The 22,720-nt window shown below is 33.7% G+C and overlaps 1 protein-coding gene across 1 annotated transcript in view; it reads right to left on the bottom strand.

Moving 5' to 3' along the window:
• Dop2R (dopamine D2-like receptor) overlaps positions 1-22,720 on the bottom strand; it is a 280,079-nt gene that overhangs the window by 170,072 nt on the left and 87,287 nt on the right. The window contains exon 2 of the mRNA XM_076120752.1: positions 9,818-10,324. Coding sequence (XP_075976867.1) covers positions 9,818-10,291 — 474 coding nt within the window. The 5' untranslated portion in view covers positions 10,292-10,324. The remainder of the gene's footprint in view (positions 1-9,817; positions 10,325-22,720) is intronic.

Raw genomic sequence — 22,720 nt, forward strand, 5'->3', positions numbered from 1 at the left:
TGTTGATGTAGTTTGGCACAAAATGGACACATTTTTGTAACAGTGGGTAAATTAAACCCAACTTCCACGAAAGCGAAGCCTCAGGAGTGGCTGGTGACAATGCGAGGATGGGACTTGTGGAGTAGTGAAACAAACGAATGTTGACATCAAACTAAACTTTATTAGGATACACATTAGTTTTATATAATTCTTACTCTACATCTACACTACATCTCCCACCGATAAAGAAAATAAAATAAAATACAATTTTTATTTTATTTGCTAAGTACCTTAAGTTTTAATAACATAATAACCGATAATATGCAATTTAATAATATGTTTAAGATACATGATAAAACATTAATAATGATTAAAAAAAATATTACGTAATGATAATGCAGATTACAATACAATTTGCAGTTAAATCCAGATAGTCAGAAATGAATTAATATTATTCATTTGGGATAAACAATTTTGTTCGGTTTTTATGTACTACATCTGTTTTTCCATTTTTCAGAATTTTAACATTAGGTGACATATCTTCTATTACAATATATGGCCCTAAATAAACGTCGGCTAGCTTATTACCAGTTTCATTTTTTATTAAAATTAAATCATTTTTCTTGTACTGTATGGGATGCAAAGTGCGGTCATGTTTTAATTTCCTGGTTAATTTAGAATTTATCAAATTGTCTCGAGCCTCTTTTGCAGAAACCTGTAGTCGATATTTTAATTCTAAGGGGTAGTTGCCATAATTATATAACGGTTCTACAATTCCAGTTAGGTTACTCGGTAGATCACATTTTTTGCCATAAACTAACTCAAAAGGGGTGTATTTAGTTGAAGTATGAACGGAGGTGTTATAACTAAAACACCAGTAAGGAAGCCAACTGCTCCACGCTTCGGGATGTTTGTCTGTTTGTATTCTCAAGTAATTGCCTAAATGTTTATGTGAATTTTCGAGTGAGCCAATGCTTTCGTGGTGATAGGCTGTAGAATTGATTTTGTTGATGTGTAGTAATTTACAAATTTCTTGCATCGTTGCAGACATAAATTCGGTTCCTCTATCAGTCGCAATTTCCCTGGGTATCCCATGACGTAAAATGAAATTATCTACAAATGTTTTAGCTACTTCTGCGCTACTTTTTGTTACCAAAGGATAAGCTTCTACATATTTCGACAACTCGCATTGGAGTGTTAATATATACGAATAGCCTAACTGATCCTTGTCTATTGGCCCAACAATATCTAAATAAAGTTTTTCAAAGGCAGAATGTGCTGTGGTAGTCACAGTCATTGGTTCTTTGATATGCACTGAATGTTTTTGTTTTTGGCATTGACCACATTTACTAACATAGTCAATGACGTCACGCTCAATTCCAACCCAAAAGTAGTATTTTTTAATATTGTTTACCATTTTTCTGATACCTGCGTGACCACTAGTGGGTAACAGATGAAAATCATTGAGTATAATTCTTTTTTCGTCTTTATTCTCTATTTTAGTCACATCTTTTAGAATACATAGCCGTGGACCGGTCCATATTCTTGAATTCTTTATTTCCTGCGCTATCCTTTCAATAATCGTATTGTTAATATTATTCTTAAGAAAATATAACTCATCTATACTTAACTTTCTACAAAATATTTCCAGTTCCCTCACAAAAGCGCCTGACGTCGGTTGTGATCGAGATACTGGTTTTATGTATATTACCAAATCTTTTGGTACAAACGAAAAATAATCACTTTCTTCTTCTATCATATTTTCTTTCCTTAACTTAAATAAGGTTTTATTATTTATGAATCTAAGTTCAATAGACAGCTTCGGCTTACTATGAGTCTCCACAACACTTGGGTGACCAGAACAGTTGTCAGTAGAGGCCATAGTATCCGAACTATCGCGCCTACTCGTAATATCTAGTTTCCTTTTCTGTGCCCGCGTGAGTACGTTTATTACGCATTCATGCATATCCTTCAAATCTTTAGATGATAACGCAACACGAGACAGCGCATCTGCAGCTGTATTATCCGAGCCTTTGACATATTCTACGATGAAGTCATACTCCTCTAATAGAATCCTAAATTTCAATAGCCTACTTGATGGGTCCTTAATATTAAAAAGATAAATTAGCGGTTTATGATCGGTTAAGATTTTGAATTTACGGCCATATAGGTATGGTCTAAAGTGTTTCACGGCCCAGACAATGGCAAGTAATTCCTTTTCGATCGTTGGGTACATTTTTTCAGCTTTGTTAAGAGTTCGGCTAGCATAAGCAACGGGTTTCCCGTCTTGATTAGATAAAATAGCGCCTAGCGCACAGCCTGAAGCATCTGTTTGAAGCATGAATATATTATCGTCTGAAAAATCTGGATACTGAAGAATAGGGGGGCTGATTAGTTTTTGTTTTAATAAATCAAATGAATTCTGACAGTTTTGAGTCCAATTAAATTTAATATTTTTTTTTAACAGGTTATTCAAAGGTTGTACTATTTCTGCAAAATTTCTAATAAATTTTCTGTAATAATTAGCGAAGGCCACGAATCGCTTGACGTCATCCGCGTTTTTCGGAAGTGGATAATTTTTCACTACAATTAATTTGTTTGGGTCTGGTAGTACGCCCTCCGATGATATTACATGACCAAGATATAGCATCTCTTTCCTGAAAAATTCGCACTTCGTGGGGTTAAGCTTCAAGTTAGTTTCTCGCAACCGATCGAACACATCTAATAGATTTTTAATAGCTGAATTTAGATTTTTCCCGTAAACGATCAAATCATCTAAATATACTAGACATTTTTCATATGTCAACCCGGCCATTGCAATGTTCATCATTCTCGAAAACGAATTGGGACTCGTTTTGAGACCCATTGGCATCCTTGTCATTTGGTACTGTCCGGAACAAAAGGCTGTATATTTCCGGCTATTTTCATCTAATTTCACATTATAAAATCCTTGGTACAAATCAAGATGACTAAAGTAAATACATCCGGAAAGAGAATCAAGGATATCTGATATATTGGGTAATGGAAATTTATCGTCTCTAATGCAGTTATTCAATTTCCTGTAGTCTATGACTAACCGCCATTTCTTTTCTCCGGTAGGATCAAGTTTTTTAGGTACCAAAATGACTGGGCTTGACCATTCACTTTTACAAGGCTCTATAATACCTTGAGATAACATATCATTAATTTGTTTTTGAATTTCAAACTTTTGAGAGTGCGGCAATCTGTACGGCTTGACATATACAGTGTCAGTATTTTGTTTTAGTTGTATTTTGTGACTATAAATGGGCGTAGTTGTTAACTTATCTCCCGGTAAATAAAATATGTCAGCGTATTTGGCACATAGATTTTGAACGGAAATCTTTTCTTCTAAATTCAAATGTTTCAAGTTTAATTTTGACAACAAAGTTTTAACGCGCTCGACACTACTTGAACTATTTTCAAATGAGCATAAATTATAATCGTTTAACTTATGAATAACTGGTTTAATTTCGTGTAATGTTACGTCACTTTCCGATGTATTGAGGATGCGAATAGGTATCTTGCCATTGACTGGTGAAACTATGGCGCTTGCCATAAAAATACCGTCACACAACTCGGCTGCACAGACCACACACTCCTCATCCATACTCGTATCTAAATAATGTATAGATTCCGATCTAGAAGGAATATTGAAAGATTGTATAGCTTTACTGTTTAATTGTATAACTATCTTACTGTTGTTAAACGTGTTTAAAGTCATTTGTTTACTTTCTATATCTATGCATGATCGAAACTTGGTCAAGAAATCGTATCCGATGATGCCATCGGCCTTACATGGCAATGAATTAAAAACATAAAACTTGTGACTAAAATGATGTCCCTTCTTTCCTAATTGTAAATACGCGTATCCAATTGCTTGTACTTTGCCCCCAATACCATTTATTGTAGTTGGCCATTTATGTAAAGGAATATTTTGATTAACGATGATATCATATTTTACAGCTGAAATTGATGCTCCGGTATCAATTAGCCACAAATATTCCGCACCATTTAAGGTTAAGCTAGTTAATAATGAATTATCGTACGAAAAAATAAATTTATTTTTAGTCACGAAAAAACTGATCCAGATTTTCCTCGTAGATCTTATCCTCGGCATTATTATCGCTGGAATTACCATCCCTGGTCATAGCCTGAACTTGACCGCCACGGCGGTTTTGCCTGTTTTGGTAATTATTATTATGGTAAGACCTACCTCGAAATCCTCGTCGGGGAGATCGGCCGCGGTATGGACGAGTGAACCAACCCCGTCCGGTAACGCGCTGCTGAAAATAATCTCTCGGATTCGAGCTCGAATAATAACCCCTTTGATTACCTCTGTAATTACTAAAATGTTGATATTTATTACCTTGCATAGTCAAAATATCTGATGAATTAGTAGCCGAAGAAATTTCTTCGTCTAACGCTGCCTGTATAGCGTCGTTTAACGAGTCAAAATTCCTTGCAGCTACAATGGTGCTCAATCTACGGTTTCGCAACCCATCCGCAAAGCGCTTTATTGCGAGTTTTTCATTGACTTGTTTTAATACATCATAACTATGAGCATTCCCGTCGGACTGCGAAATCGTCAAATCAACAAATAGACTTGATATTTCTTGGCCGAAATCCGATACCGTCATTTCATTTTGTCTAATAGAGTGCAATTTGTTTTGTATGGCTGTGTATGATTTCTTAGGTAATAAGTGTAATTTCATGTCTTTGACTAATTCAGCTACACTGTCATAATTTGTAGATAATCTCAATTTAGCCGCCTGGGAAAGTCGACTTTTTAGAACAAACTTAATTAGATTGTCTTTTGAATCGGTATCTATAACAGAATCATAGTATTCTATACTGTCTATTAATTGTTTTGTGTTTAATTCTGTGTCATTCATAACTGGTAATAGACTAAGCGCGACTTTTAATTCAAATTTAGCCATTGTGGAGAGATTTGTTTGTGTTTGCTTACTTGTACATAAATCAATAATTTCTAAATATAATCTTTCAATATCTTCACAATGTCTATCAATTAATTTAATTTCAGATATAGGTTTATACTGTTTAACCTTACTTATTTCTTCAAAATAGTTTTTATATTGTTCATACAAAATATCGGCTTCACTTGACTTTTTCTTACATATATTTTCCTGACGTCTCTTAGGACCAATTTTTACTAAATAAGATCTGATATTTATCAATCCGTTACATAATTCTTTTAAAAATTCTGCCATGAAAACATTAGAATAATAATACGTACGTGTACATAATACATACCAGGCTGCCGATATACCTGCAACACTATTTTGGAGTAAACTACGACTACCTTAAAGTTCCTAGACACTATAACCGCACTTTTAACTGCACTTTAACCGCACTTTAATCGCACTGTAATCGCACTATATATTTCAATTATCATATTATTTTCCGCGTACTCTCTCGCTCTGCAGCCCTTCTTCTACATCAAATGCTGGACGACGACCGCGAAGAATGCTCGCGTACCTTCTCAAAATAATATCAGTGGCATGTCTTTCTACCATCCTTTTATGGCATCTCCTATACATACGATAGGCCACAGCGACGCCTCCAAGAGCCAATACCAAGGCTATCACAATCAAAATGATGTTGGTAATATTTGTATGGTACAAAAGTTGATCTGCCGAATTTTGACCTCCACTTGAAGTTTGGGCTATTACCAGCTCCTCCTTAGAGTTTGACTGCGTGGTACCCATCTCGAATTATAAACAGGCCGTCGTCACAAAAATCCGATTTATAATGAAACATTTCCATTGTAATATCACTAGCAAAATCTCTTCGTACGTATATGGCAAGGTGTCATATCACGCGCGCGATGATCGCCCGATTTGTCACGGTCGCCATGCGAGGATGGGACTTGTGGAGTAGTGAAACAAACGAATGTTGACATCAAACTAAACTTTATTAGGATACACATTAGTTTTATATAATTCTTACTCTACATCTACACTACAACAAATTAAAGCAGAATACATTAGTACGTAAATCTTATTGTTACGATTGTCCAAACAATTTTGACAGTTCGTTTACAAAGTTAAAATAACGTGGGAAGAAAAGTTAAATTATTTCCAGAACCACTTGTTTTAGTCGGAGATTTTGCATGATGAAAAAAAGTAACAAAAACGCTGAAAATCCGTCCAGAGAAGGCGAGGTAATAGATGAGCATACATGAAAAAACTATCGACCATAGTTTTTTCTCCTTTTAGAAGTCCCTTATACTAAAATAAATTATCAGCACAGACACATCACTTCAAAATCAGCAGCCACAATTAACCACAAAACCAAATCTACAGAAGTAAAACTTTCACTCAAGCAGATTAGACATTACAGATGTAAAGCGGCTATAAATAAAACATCGTGCGTTAAGAACAAGAGCAATAATGTATCGAGATATAAAGTCAATACTGTATGTAACACTTGTTTGAACAAGATAGATATTGGTCTACGTATATTATGCATTAAGATCAACGCAGAAAAAAGTGTTCAATTATTTTGAGAACTCATTTTTATAATCAGATATTTATTGCAAACATTTAGTTATGAAATTATATTAATGCATAATATTTTTATCAAATAACACATCGTTTTAGATTTATTTACAATACCTTCTTTGCAAGGTATTAACCAATGATACCACTTCGATGAAATTTTCAGTTAAAGACGGAGAGTAAAAATAGGCCTTTTCAATGTTACTCATTGACATACGAGCGTTACTACCCAGAACCATTTAGAGAACACTGTAAAATTAGTAATTGCAATTAAACACAAACTATTTTCTTTTTCTTTTCTAAGCAGATTAGGCATTATAGATTCTGATGTAAAGCGGCTATAAATAAAACATCGTGCGTTAAGAACAAGAGCAATAATGTATCGAGATATAAAGTCAATACTGTATGTAACACTTGTTTGAACAAGATAGATATTGGTCTACGTATATTTTGCATTTCAGATTGTTTGAATATGTGAGGCTATTTTTTTGCTCGTGACTGTAGAAGGTTTTGAGTTTCTGCGGAGAATTATGTGAAATAATTGTAGACCAAGATTTATTTATACTATCAATAAATATGTTATCATATGTTTACTGATAAGACAGTCTTTAGTGTGAGATTCGTAGCTGGTGGATTTATAGTTACTATGTTATCTTATAACTACTATCTTTTGCAAATACACAGAATAATTTATTATTATCTATATAATATGTGCATGTGCATGCCTAAGCTATTTACTAATTAAGTGACTACTTAAACTATTAGTATAGTTCTAATATTCCAATTGTCTAAAGTCTAAACAGAAACACGTTGTTTCTGGGTTCATTTCAGTTTGTATTTGTTGTCATTGCGTAAAGTTTCATAATAGTAATAAAACTTGAAGTAACGGCAGCTATTATTTTATAGAAAATAAAACAAACATTTTTAATCAGATTATGAACTTAATAGATTCCCAATCAATTAATGAAATCTTTATAAGTAAGAAAAACTATAAAAGATCAATAAAATCTTTATTTACTTCGATATATTTAAAGCAACGCCTATGAACCATAAAATATCTATTACTTAAGAAAAGCAACTATCACCAAAAGCTCAATCGTATAGCGAATATAATTTTATTATACAATTTTATGACCAAATGAAATTCGTGTGGTACCCTAAAAAAATTTACGGGATTTTTTCCCGTATACGGGTGTTTCACATAAAATGGCCTCTCGGCTATAAAAGTATGGGCTATAGTTTTACTGTGTATGTCTTATTTTTGATAGCCTATTTTTTCATAGCCGAAAGAATACAGCGTTATCATGAAACTAGTTTTATTGACAAACCTTAGTTTATTGACAAATTTTGTATGTGACTTTGATGTAAGAGTCAGGTTTAGAGAAAATAATATGTTTTGTGATGGTTTTTCGAGTTATTTAGATATCTTCACGCTTGAATACGTTTGTGTGTGGGCTGGAAGGTTTATGATGCGTGTAGGTTAAAAATAGATGGCTTTATTTTTAGATATATTTGCTCAGGAGCTTGTGTGGGTGTTTGTTTATCTTTTATATGGTATGAAAAGAGATTCTAAGGATATAAATATTTGACGAAAAGCAAAGAGGCGTATTTTAAGTAAAGCTTTAGTCGCTGTTCCGTGTTTTTATAAAGCAAGCGTGACATTATCTAATATCTGCCTTCTGAGTTGAGAGTAAGACGTGGTTTAATACATAATAGCGCACGATATGTCTAATACATAAAGAAAACTACATTATAAATCCATAGTTAAGAAAGTCAAATTTGTTTCGAAATAATTTTTTTTCAACTATACAAAATACATAAATTTTTGCTTAATCAGTAATCTAGTCTTCCCGTATCGAAAAGTTAAAGGGGGTTTTGTACTAAAATTATATACTCACTTAAGGAAATAGTTTGAAGCGCGATTCTGTGCAGTCGGTACTATGGAATAACAAAAAAAAAAAAATTGATATGTACAGCAGAAATTATTCCTACGGCGCCCGCTAGAGGCGCTGATCGCTATAATAGCTAGCCGTCGCTACTGATACTTACATAGAAATCAAGCTGTACCACAAATATACAGAACCTTTACTCCAATACAGTTTAATACGGTCTTTGTTTAGTAGTTAGTGACGCTACTGTCTGACAACTATGCTACAAGACATTGAGGGTCGTACACATAAAGATAGGTTTGTATGTTGGCTTGCTGAACGTTGTCGTTGCGTATAGTCTGTTGTTAATATAGTCGGTGGAGAGATACTGACAGTCATGACTTTTCCCATAGTACTACTTATAAATAAACGCGTCGTAATAATGTAAATGAAATCCTTTGAAATCAAAAATCCAAATCAAAATGGGTGGTATTTGAGCTAAATTAATGATTTTGAGATAATATAGATATAGCTTGTGTAGTGAAGCATTACGAGTAAGACAAGCGGTTTAAACATAACATGTCATGACAAAGATATTTTGACAGCGTGTGTATTGACATTAGAAATAGTGACTTAACGGCACATTTGAATTTTCCTAATATTTTCTAAATTCCTTTTTGGAATGCAAAGTCTAAAACCAGCCTTAAGTAATTGGCTATTTTGGTCTCGATGTTTTACTCCACTCCATTCCAAAAGCATTTTGTAACCTACAATTTTATTATATGCTATACTTTAACGACTAAAAGTCTATGCTCTAATATGTGTTCACCTCAACACTAGGTTAGAATGCCAGAGGATTCCAACTTGCTACTTTGTCTGTTTGCAACCGTTTGCGTTTTAAAGCAGACAGTTAGATAACTTGCGTTAGCGAGTTTCGGTGACAGAGTTAACTGTGTGGGCTTTAGTAGTTTGCGTTTGAAATGCATTGTGAATATTTGGGGGTTTTGTTCAGATTTTTATGTTTTTTGTTTTGGGGTGATTATTATAGAATTTTTTGTTTATCATGAAGCAATGTAATTACCTATTAAATCAATGTTTTAATATATTTTAATATGTAAATTTTACTAATTGTAAAGTTTGGTTTTTCAAGAGAATTTTGAGGTGTTTTCCTGCATATTTAAAAAGTAAAAAAAAACATTGGTAATATAATTTTAAAAAAATGGTTTACGTATAAAAATACGAATATATCTACTTTGGTTATGAATTATACATAATTGTACATACAATTTACCTGAGGTGGAATAAATATAAAGTTTGTTTACATAGGCAAACTTTCTCCGAGAAAAGAAATCATATATATTGTTTTAGTGGCGCAAAAAATTTGGCCTTTATACTATTACACTTAATTAAATAATAAAATCTAAAACTCACCAAATAATAAACTCCAAACGGCATAACAACAACAGCGACAAGTAAGTCAGCGACCGCCAAGCTCACTATAAAATAATTAGTCACAGTTTGCAGCGTCCTCTCCCTCACAACACTCATTATAACTAACACATTACCGAACAACGTGAAAAACGGAAATATCAACAGCAATAACGCCCACAAATTCTGTTCCGATTCATCAACTTGACGATTAAAACATGATATATTAAATGTACCGTTAAAACTGCAATTTGCGAAACTATCCAAGTCTGTATGATTGAATTCTGGGGAGACGTTACCATAGAAATAGTCACTGAAATCTTCAACAAGTTTCATGAAATCACTGGAGTTTGATTCTAGTTTGATTGTGTTGTTTTTGACGTCGGGAGGTCTTTTGGAAGGGTATAAGTATGTGTCGTGTGTGCTGTTGTAAGGCTGTGGGCTCATCTCAGCCCTTCTGTGTGGAGGGTTTGTCATTGTGTTGTGGTTCCATTGGTGCTAGTGCCGCATCTGTAACAAGGAGAAAGGTAACGTTAGTTATTTGTTCTATTTTTGGGTAATGGAGGTATGAACCCATTCCGTGTATTAAAAACAAATCCCGAAAAGTTGTTCTTTGGTACCATGTTTTTATTAAGTTCCACACATACGGTTCATCTTTTCTACGGTTCTTCTCTACAAGGACATTGACAAGTACGCAAACAAGGAACTACAGTGTTTTACCGAACAGGAATCAAATTTTAGTACCTCACGCACTGTTGACAACATGATCAGACGTAAAATTTTGATTAAAACTTTTAAATAATCAGGAATGCACCATAAAGTTATCATTAGCATCGAATTCATTCTAGAAGCTGTAATCAGGTACTCCTTAATCATTTCCAAGTAAAAAAGATAAAACAATTAATCCACCACACATATAAGGTCATTAACTCCACATTAATCACTAAGTAACTATACCTATAGAAACATTTTCTAAAGGTAACTATCACAATGCCCGCAGGACCTCAGCAAAGTTAGCAAAAGGTTTAACCTGCGCCCTTCACCTTAGTAATTAGTGAAACTGATTGCAATTTGATAGGGACTGCTGTGTAATTGAATAGAGAACTATTGAATGAGTTTATATAAAGTTTAATTTTGGTTTTGGGCACTGAAATTGCTAAAAAAAGGTTTAAGTGTCTAAAAATAAACATTACATTGTGGAAGAGCTTGGAAGTACAGCATTCGAGGATTCGGATTTAATATTATTATTATGGTACAAAAGTAATATTTCGTGAATTTGATTCGTGTATAGTACAAAATAGCTTTAGTTTCAGTTAAACTTGTATGTTATAAAGTCGTACGATATTAAGGACCGGTTTCACGGCTGATAATTAAGTGGCAAAAGATAAAACGACAGTAAGTGCATGAATAGATCTAACAATAATCTACTTAATAAGCTAATCTGGTACTTTTTCAGTTGAAACTGGCCAGAGTTTAAAAACAGGGACATTCCATAATTTGGCTGTACTACACACTAGTCGTATATATTTTCTTAACTATAAGATGGTGATATTACGTAAGTAGAATGTCAATTACATTTAAGTTTGCCTTTAACAGTGACAAAACTTAGCTTTAAAAATACTTGGCTCATTTCATACTATCTAGAATACCTGTAAAACTGTTATCGGCGCTTCAGACCGTTTGCCAAGACGATTTGTAAAACTGTTCTTAGTTAGCATTTTAATCGAGATCTTTATACTACCATAGTATTGCTAGTAAAGTTTTAACCCGTTATTGTCCTACTGTGAGGTAAATTCTCCTCCTTTAGGAGAAGGGCTGATGCTTCTTTCATCACGGAAGTCGGACCCATATTTATCATGGTGGACTAGCCTGTGCCTAAGAAACATTATATTCCTTCAAGAACATTAAGGCATCCAACCTTACCATATTTTATATTAAGGTTAAAGGAAAATGGTGATTGCTACTAAGACGTCCCATAAAGTATACTGTCTCCTAGGTTTTAAGCCCTCTAGCGTGTTTCTCTACATTCGGTACTGTCGAGTATCGAAAGTATGACATTAAAAATGTACTGCCTAAATAGTTCCTACGACGCCTGTTAGAGGCGCTGATCAGATTTTCATACGAAATTTTTCGATAGTAGCTGGTTGTCAGTAGTCAATAGTGATAGAGAATCTCGGTACTCGTGTGTTAATAAACTTATGCCATTCGGCTTTTACTGCAAGGAGAGAAATATAATATGCACTTTGTTTTTTCAGTGTCTAGCCCTTAGACAGCTGTAGGTCGTGGGTGTTTTAATATTGTAACGTGTAATTTGACTGTGAGAATTGTAGGTGGTCAAATATAACATTTATAAATAATTAATTTGGTGAATTATACGTTATACGTTCTGAAATGAGCAATGACTTGTTCTTTTATACTGTTTCAGGTTTAAGGTAGCTGTGTTAGTTTTAGCTATTTGAAGCCAAGGTAACATTATAATAGTTGTAGGTAAATTTCAGTTTAAAAGGTGTCCGAAGAATAAGAAAACCGTTGCACGTTCACTTTTAACAAACTCATATTAAAATCTTGGAATCACGTCTTTAAGCTATTGCAACAAGTTCAATTAACATTTGCGTAACCTTAAAAATGTTGACCGTGCTCAAGGCCTGTTTTAAAACCCAGGACAGCTCTTTATATTATTCATACATCCGACAAGTAGGTAAAAGAGCAGATATCACCGTAACTAAACAATTCTTCTTTATTCTTACATAATTCTCCTGAAGATTATGTCATTAGGGCCCTTTTTAAGACTTTATTAAAGTAGTCAAAGTAAGACTATATTATTATTATTATGTAAGCTGCAAGAAACCTAGTGAAACATTAGTCTAAGAATAGTAATCCTTTAAATATCTAGCTAATCTAGTTTTGTGATTACTTCAAAACTGTTCAATCGATTATCTTCCAATATTCATTAGCAATTTAAATACATCGTTGTGTCATTGTGTGTGACCTTTATAATGTGTTTTTGTAACTTTAATGGCCTGTCTGTCCCGAGATTGGGTGTTTGTGCTAAAGTTTTAAGTGTTTTAGGCTAAATAACGCAGACGATAATAATCGATAGTAATTTGTAGTTTGAAATGAGAGTGCAAAAATAAACCCCTATTTTCAGATTAAAGCATGATGCGGACTGAGTTTTTTTTATGATGAAGTTGACTGACTGACTGCCTGACTAACTGACTGCCTGACTGGCTAATCAATTGACCGATTGACCCCCGGTTTCTGAATACATTTAGCGATAGTTAATCTATTCAATAGCGTTGTTTTTATATGAGCTTAAACGCTATTGAATAGATAACCTACCGCTAAATGTACCTCAGAAATCGGAGTGAGACAGTTCGCGATCTCAACTACTACCAAGTACAACTTGTACCAAAACATCAAGAAAACTGGAGTAAAGTATATGATTCTTTTAATTTCTTAGTGGTATGGTACAATAGATATTTTACCTGAAACTTTAAGGTGTTTTATAAAACTGGTAAGCATTATTTGTCTGCTATAAAGTTGTGAAGAATATTGTTGTCTGTTTGTGGGTGCAAAGCATGGTGGGTAGTGGATTCAAATCCCGCTTGGATAAACTCTTTGTGTGAACCACAAAGAACTGTTTTAAGTGTGGGTGTCAGTCGAGTTTTATGTTTGTATGTTTGTTTGTAAATCCTACGCTATAAATATGTTATGGAAATATGTTATGTATCTGCTAACGTTTTCTTCACAAACGTTATCACGACGATTATAGGTTAAGATCCCTCGCTACGTGTGTATGTTTACACAAAATTTTTGTTTTGTTTTTGATAAGGCTTTTGCTATTAGATAGAGTTATTTTCGAGAGAGAAACGAAACAAATGAGTATTATTTTCAATTTTTTTTTAAACATTTCAAAATTGTATATCACTTTCTAATTACTGCAAACAAAAGCGCGGACCTCAACGATCAAATACGTTTTGTCGCCAAAATCACAGGATTGACCTCATCAATCAAAATCCAGTTCTTGGATTGAAGCGGCACTTACCCGCCAGCTTTTTTATAATCCTCCAAGTCAATTTAAAATGATTGATCTGAGAAAAATCAAGATTTGTTATCGGGATGATAGATTATTCTGAAGTTCCTTCATTAGATCATGTTATTTAATTGACGGTTCGTTAGCAAATGGGGCGGTAAAGAAGGATTAGCTGTGGGACGGTTCGCAAACAGACCTGTCGAATGTCTTTCATAAGGGGGGTGAAATCCATACTTATTTAATATTATAAATGCGAAAGTAACTCTGTCTGTCTGTCTGCGTGTTACTCAATCACGCCTAAACTACTGAACCAATTTGCATGAAATTTGATATGAAGATATTTTGATACTCGAGAAAGGACATAGGCTACTTTTTACCCCACGCATTCCCATGGGAAAATTCAGGTGGCGAACGAAGTCGCGGGTAAAAGCCAGTGTAATATAAATTGGCTGGTTTAATTGTAACTGGCTGCAATAGACGAATAACAGCCAGGTTGACATTAACATAAAAAAGTAAAAGCATATTCCCAGGACTCAGGTGTATGTTTTTTGGCCGTGTAAAAGACTAGGGAACAGATTTATCAGGCGAACCTATAGCTGTATACCTACTAGGCATGTTACCAACCTCGGACAACTATTCTTTAAGTATGAAGCGACATAAAGCACTTTGATCGACCCAGGTATTGAGCCCGAGACCTCCCGATAGACTACCAACCACATCACAGAGTCATCAATATTAGCTCCTATCGCATCCAAAACGAACGTCATAAAAGAAACTAAGGCCCAATTTCACCACTTTAAAATATCCGTCTCATAGAATTTTCACAGTTATTTTTATACAATTGCTGTCTCTTTATCTACTAGATACTTTATCTAACACATATTTCTAGCCTACAAAACTGACCTTTAACCTACTTAACCCATTTTCAACACCATTAAGCTTCTAATTAAGATTGCTCATTCACATGAAAACATTTTGAATGACAGAGTGACAGTTTTCTTATTAGAATTTCATACGCTACGTTTTAGCGATGAAAATCTAAATTGTCAGATGAACTCCGACGGTTTACGTAAGCAGATATGTTTAGATTTTCTGTTATAAGCCGATGACTCAGTAGAGAGCCTTGGCATGCACGATTTATATAGATTTTATTGTTAATTCTGTATATTGCCAAAACAAAGTCATTTATATAATCAAATAGGCTACTGTCAGATGCATTAATCTGCGGGTCACCGATGTTCTAAATTCTGAATTTTGTACACATCCTTCTGCCGCGAATCTTCCACACAAGGCACACCACTAAGTTGTTGAACTATAAAAGAGAGTTGTATGTAAGGCTCGCGGCTGGCGAAGGTATACAAAATTAAGAATTTATAACATCAGTGATCCGCAGTTATGCAGCTGACAGTGACCTGTTTGATGCAGCTACATTACTTCTGTATTATATTTAATCTAGTTAAGTCTTGCTTGCCCACGCTCTCTACTATGTTGTCAGACTATAACATTAATATTGATATGATGCGATAGAAGTGAAATTTTAATATTATCTAACATATTATTATTTTTCGCGAAATATGATGAACTAGCTGATTAAGTGTTTTAGAAGTCGAAATACCTGCGCTCTACATAGCAATAATCTCAAAACAATCAGCCAAACTAAATCAAAGGTCACTGAACTCGAAACGAACCTGAATAGTGCAATCAAAGTTCGCACGGGATATAGTTAGCATGAACCTATTAACCTGCCTCCTCATTTTCATCGCAACTCATCAATTATACAGCATTGATTCATCAGAAATTCGCATCGCATTGTCCTTGAACATCACAATAAGCTATAAATTGTCCCGGAGAGGATCCGTCAAATCCCGGGATGTCCCGCATTAACATAATGCTGCCATCCCGGACCTACGAACTCAATTTACGGCGCTATTGATTTTTTTTATGATTTTGACAATGGGTCTTAATGGTTAATGGATGTTAGACAATTATTATGGAAATTTCGCTTTAGAAGATTTAACGCGTGTTTTGGTTTGAACGTAATGAGTTTCTTTTATTTAGGGATTTAAGCTTTTAATTTCGTCGTTTTATTTATACCTTCGTATATTCATTACTTGCGTTTGTTAAACTGTTAGCTAAACGTTTGTTCAAAATGTCTATTTTCTAATTTCTATAACATATTGTTGACTTCACATTCTAATGACTGTTAAATGTATTACAAAGTCAGTAGCAAGCTTGGTACAGCATTCAGTAAATTTCTGGCTATAAATCTACTATTATACATGACAAGGAAACTTGACCGGTTACCTTGACACTTTATAGCTGCCTGTATGTAAACTAATCATGCTATCTTGACAATGCATGGTTACTAGTATGTATGACACCACTATGTGTCCTCTGTATAACCACTGTTTATATCTCAACGGTATGCAATTGCACAAAGATGACTATATGTTCGTTATATTTAGGTTCAAAAGAAGTATTACACTTTCATCTTTCAACAAAGTGTTAGGACTAAGAAGATCCCCATATATGTGGTTAAGTGATGCCTTTATGTATAAACATGTACAATATTTTTCTTATAAAGGATTCCATAAATCTATCGATTAATTATTATATAATTAATTATTATATTATTTATATTAATCTATCGATGCTGGAACATGACTAACGTAATGGTAATGATAGTTTCAAGCGAACACTCCGAAATAATATGTGTGTGATAATATACGAATACAAAATTTAGCACGCATATAAGCGTGTTACTCGAGACCGAGTTCCAAAGAGTGGCCGTGGGTTGCTTGCAAGCTCATATCATATGGGCATACCACGACTCCAAGCTAGCGTTAGATTCAGGCGTGATAACGACTATCTTAAGTAAATAAATACATGTATGATTTATATTGATTTTGAAAACGATCGTATATGCACGCTAATAGTGGTAGTTTTAAATCGCCGTTATCCAAAAGACTTGGCTAAAATGTATAAAATATCTAAGAAAGTGAACATCCAGTAACAATAGTTGTAGTTTATAATAGATGATGGATCGCGCCATTAAGGAGCTGGGCAGAGCTCATTCATCTTGAACAATTTATACAGTGACACGTGAAGTCTTAGCTCTCTTGCTAATTAGTTTGGACGTTATAAATGGCTTCAGTTTTAAAAGTTTCAACTTTAATTTTGTTTTTGGAGTTTGTTTGGTTATTTTAAAGTTTTTTTTACAAGGTGTTGAAGTTAAGCCTTACACTTTATTACACGTTCTCTAATCGTTATTTACGGCCCTTTAAATGTTACTCAAATAACAACTACTCACTACAAATTTAATTCACATATGGTCGTCTCCCGACATAGTAAATTGCCCAATTGACCTAGGTAATATCGTGGACAAATTTTGGTTTTTTGTGGCTGATAATTTAGAAATTTAGGCCTGCGGATGTGCACGCATGGATTTTAAAATTACGATATTATTACCTTAATCTGTTCTACCGATTTGTTGAGAATGTAAAACCTGGCAAAAAAGAACATCTTTTGTTAGAAATTTTGGTTCAATTACGGGATAATACATGAGTTTATACTCTCTGTATCTACCCTTTGTAGTAACCTTACCTCAATTTTATAACCAACAAAATCGTCTATTATTTCTCAAAACAACGATAATATTTCTAAAGCATTTATTATTAGATCAAGTTTCCTTGGACAGTCCATTGAACGGATTTACCGTCTATTCTCGTACAAGAAGCTTAACCGTCTGATTGTATTCCGACACCTGTTATTGTGACGTCATTTGATCCTGGGTTATATTGTTGAAACTATTTATAGTAGAGTGGATTAGATGTGTTTGTGTTGAGAGTAGGCGTTCATTGTGTTGGAGGTTAAGTGATGGTAGGTGCGGTTTGTATTTGGATGGGATGAAGTGTTACTTTTTTATATGCGTTTACACTTATTGAGTAATTTTTTTGTGTGTTAGTCTTGTTAGTTAAAATCAGAAATTTTTAAAAATCTTGTTATATTTAGATTGTCATAATTATAGAATCTTTCGAATCGAATCTAACAAAATTAGTTTTAGTACTTTATTATATTATGACTTTAGATTTGAGCTACAGACTAAGTAATTGAAAGTATTAGATGAATCGCAGCACTTTGCTCCTGCTTAAAGTTTAGAAGCTTTTTTGAAATTAAACTCTTAGCTGTCTTTAACCACAAGTAAAATTTTATCAAAATCGTTTCAGCGGTTGAGCCGTGAACTTGTAAAAGCCATACAAACTTACATATCAACAATTTTGACACAAATATTTCTGACTGAAAGAGTTTCATTTGTCTTCCAAAAACATAACAATTCCTTTATATCTCCATAAATCTTCTTAAAATTAATACTTCACTTAATTTTCAGACGTGAAAGTAATAAAAGCTAAAAATATTAGATCCTGGAAGCTTTTAAGTTATGAAGTGAAATGGATGATTAAGTTTTCAGGCTCTAAAGCTTAATTAAAGGTTCTAACTTACTTTGGTACTTAAGCACTTAAAGTACTTTTATGTATACAATTTTATGTATTTCTTAAGTATCTTTGTATTTCGTTTTGCACGTTCTAGGAATATAAGTCTTTGTTTATGGTAGTCTAAATATTGGACGTTATAATGACTTTTGTGCAAATTTTTAGTGTTACTAAAGGATTAGTTTATAAGTTTAATAATGTAACTAAATGTCATAAGTTTAAAACTGTTGTTGAACGTTTATTAGTTAATATACGCCCAGATTAAAATTAACTTTATAGAAAACCTCAACAGATTATATCTTCCTCAGGAATTGCTCGTAGTGAAAACTTCACGCCCGTATATTTTTTAGTAAATATTTTATCTTATTACTTAATTATTGACTTTTTGTTTCATTTAATTGGCGCTTTCTTAAATGATGGGAATAGATCCCAACATTTTGATCAATCTGGGAACCGAACCTGTGATCACAACGACGGTCAAAAACGTCAAAAATGTTTATTAAAAATTATTTTATAGCTATTTTCCTAAATATATTCTAGAGACCTAGATTGAAAACCAACTTACTATTAAATAAAAAACCAGCATACCTGAACACTTATAACAGTTTCAAAATCGTAAAGAATAAAACAAAGTGGTTTTTGATAATCTCCGCACAGCACTTTAGATCGAGATAAGCTGATAACACTAATGGAAAATCCTCAATTCAACTTTTGAAATTAATCATTGAGATTAATTAACTCACTGCAATTAATTAAATCCGGACCAATTGGATTTGTAAACGTTGGGATCGAAATGTAGTTTTACTTTTGATACGCTTATTGTAGTTATTGTAAAGTCTTTTCTCTTTGATTTTTTAATGACAACTTCTATACCAAATATAGACAGAGTCAACTGTCAGTGACTTACTGACAGTTGACTTGCAAACATACAAACAACGAGTGAGCAGTACAACGAGCCTCGAAATAATTATTTATGGGTAGCACAAATATTTGTGTCGACTGGGAATCGAAACGATGACCACCGCGTAATAGACGTCGTATAAATTGTATAATGTATATTACAAAAAAATAATGCCACAATAAAGTCACATTAAATTGTTTTAATAACTACCCATTTTTTTTGTCTGATAATAAAAGCAAAAAGACAAAACTGTTCTAATGGTACAGTTTTAAAATACCTCTATTGCTAGCTTTTCTGTTAGAATGACTTAAGAACATAATTCCCGAAACAAATTCTTAGCCTTCTACTACATTAGTCTCTTGCATGTAGAAGCACACTAACCTCAAACTATGCTTTCCTAGCCTTGTCCTGGTTAAAATAGCCACTCTAAAGCATTCCTGAACAAAACTATTTACTTTACGTTGCACAAACATAATCTTATATTATAGTGTCATACAAATAAGTAAAATACAAGAAATAGCAAACTAACGAAGCCTTTGACTCAATTTAAAACATCAGAACTATTCATACCACCGCAAAAGCTACGAATATAAATATTCTACGACATGCCCACTTCACATAGAATACGTCACATAACTCATACTTTGTAGAGCTACGAAGCTACATCGCTACGTCGCTACGACGCTACGCCGCTACGAGATAGCTACGACAGACGCGTGGGTAATGAAACATCTAGTGCTACGCTATTTGTCACGGAGGCTAACGTTTCAAGTTGAAGCCTTTATGTATAACAATGGCTTTTGAAATACTTGTTTATTGAGTGTTTTGTACGTGAGTGCTTGTATATGAAAATGTTACTTGTAGGTTTTATTCTTTAACATTTATGTTTCTCTGTTTCACATCCAATACAATCCCTGGTAAGTATGTGTTAGATACCTAATAACTTAGTTTTCCTTTAAAATAATTATGTTTGGATACTTTTGCAAAGTAAAATTATAAAGAGATAAATTTAAATTCCTAACCGTTTTTTATATTTGCTGTTACTTAATTTATCTATAAGATAGTTTATCAGTAATATTTTATTTGATGTTGATTAGAGATAACGAGGATTACTTTAGTATCAGTCAATCCGTAATACAGTTATTCTTAAGCCATCTAATAATAACAAGTGGTTTAAGAGATTTGATAAAATTGTTATCTTAAATGATTATAAGTTGTTTATCTTTGAAATATTTATGGGGTGTGTTAATGAATGAACATACAATTTATATGGCGATAATACATTTTAGACATCAGACTAATCGGCTCGTTGGTCTAGGGGTATGATTTTCGCTTAGGGTGCGAGCCCAAACCTTTTTTTACATAACGCACTCAACCATCGATCAACACAGCATATCGTTTCAATAAGCCTTCTTACCTTCTATATTAACTACAGCCACTAAAGTAAAATAAAGAAGCAACAGTTTTTCACAGTTATTTAATTTTGAACTATCAAACAATTTCGTCCACTCAAGACCCAATACACAAAATCAAGACCAAAAAAGCCAAAACATGTACAAGAAAAAATTCAATTACTCTATCGGGAGAGCAAACAGGCCGAATATAAATCTGTCTCTCCTAAATCAATCAAAGATGTTCCAAGGTCATCGGAAGCAGCTAAAATAAGACGTCTGGCGCTTACGACGTTTTAGAAACGGTGTCTGAGAGAAATATTAATGTTGAGTTATTGTGAAGAATTGTAGGGAGTGAAGGTATTCTGTTTGATGAAATGTTTTGTGAGGAGTGTTTAGAGCAGAGTATGAAAATGTCATGGTAATTGTTTTCTTTTACTCCATTCGTAATATCGTGTCTGTAGATATAATACCTTCTGGTTTCATTTTAACAATGTTAGTCCCATGAAATAAGGGGTCAGCCTATTGCCATATACTGGGCACGTTATCAAACTACAGGTTACTACTAAGAAAAAATATGATTTACTTAGAAAAGACCAGTACTTTGCCCGATGATCAACAGTGATACACACTATCAACCGCACTAAAGAGGCAGTCATTTTTTTAAATTATTAAGATGTAGTGCGTAAGCGCAGTGATAGTCTCTTCTTAATCAAAGGTGCTCCAAGGTCATCGGAAGCAGCTAAAATAAGACGTCTGGCGCTTACGACGTTTTAGACACGGTGTCTGAGAGAAATATTAATGTTGAGTTATTGTGAAGAATTGTAGGGAGTGAAGGTATTTTTGTTTGATGAAATGTTTTCTGAAGAGTGTTTAGAGAAGAGTTTGAAATTATCATGGTAATTGTTTTCTTTTACTCCATTCGTAATATCATGTCTGTAGATATAATACCTTCTGGTTTAATTTTAACAATGTTAGTCCCATGAAATAAGAGGTCAGCCTATTGCCATATACTGGGCACGTTATCAAACTACAGGTTACTACTAAGAAAAAATATTATTTACTTAGAAAAGACCAGTTCTTTGCCCGATGATCAACAGTGATACACACTATCAACCGCACTAAAGAGGCAGTCATTTTTTTAATTATTAAGATGTAGTGCGTAAGCGCAGTGATAGTCTCTTCTGAATCAAAGCTGCTCCAAGGTCATCGGAAGCAGCTGAAATAAGACGTCTGGCACTTACGACGTTTTACACGCGGATTGTGAGAGAAATATTAATGTTGAGTTATTGCGAAGAATTGTAGGGCGTGGAAGGTATTTTTGTTTGATGAAATGTTTACTGAGGAGTGTTTAGAGCAGAGTGAGATATTATAAAGGTAATTTATTATTATCTCAAGAGAACGGTAAAGTGATAGCTTCTTTAGCTCGATTCTCTACTACCATCGACTACCGACAACCGACCTGTCATTGAGAAATTTTGTATGAAAATCTGATCAGCACCTCTGACGGGCGTCGTAGGAACTATTTTGGCAGTACATTTTAAATGTCAAACTTTCGATACTCAACAGGACCGACTGTACAGAATCGCGCTACTATTGATGTTCTATTGTGGACTTGCCTTGACAAATTTTTTTTTACAGTCAGCTCGTGACCATGACAGGTGTATCTCAAACGAAATGTCAGGCAACAACCTGTAACCTTAAAATTCTCATCGTATTTAACAAAATTTGTATTATATTTACAAATAGATAGTTTAAAAATTTAATAAATAAGTATGTATTAATAACCTCAAAAAAAAATAAGTTTCCTCATCAATTTTTTAGATGGCACTGCATGTGCTCTAAATGCCTGCATACATTATCTAAAAAGTGAAGTTAAAACATTAAAGCGAGGAACAGTTTCAAAAATTCCATCTGTTATTTCAGGCACCGTAAAAAATATACTTCATGAGTTCAGTCTGTTGGTCTGCTGAAAAGTTTTCAGTTTAACCAAAGTGGTCAGAAAATATAGTGCAGCTAGTTTTTATTTTGAAACTGAAAATATAGTTTTGTGTTATAATATGTATTGTACTGTAAACCACGGTTTTTTTT

This window comes from Anticarsia gemmatalis, chromosome 12 (genome assembly GCF_050436995.1).
Source record: "Anticarsia gemmatalis isolate Benzon Research Colony breed Stoneville strain chromosome 12, ilAntGemm2 primary, whole genome shotgun sequence".
NCBI classification, from domain to species: Eukaryota; Metazoa; Arthropoda; class Insecta; order Lepidoptera; family Erebidae; genus Anticarsia; species Anticarsia gemmatalis.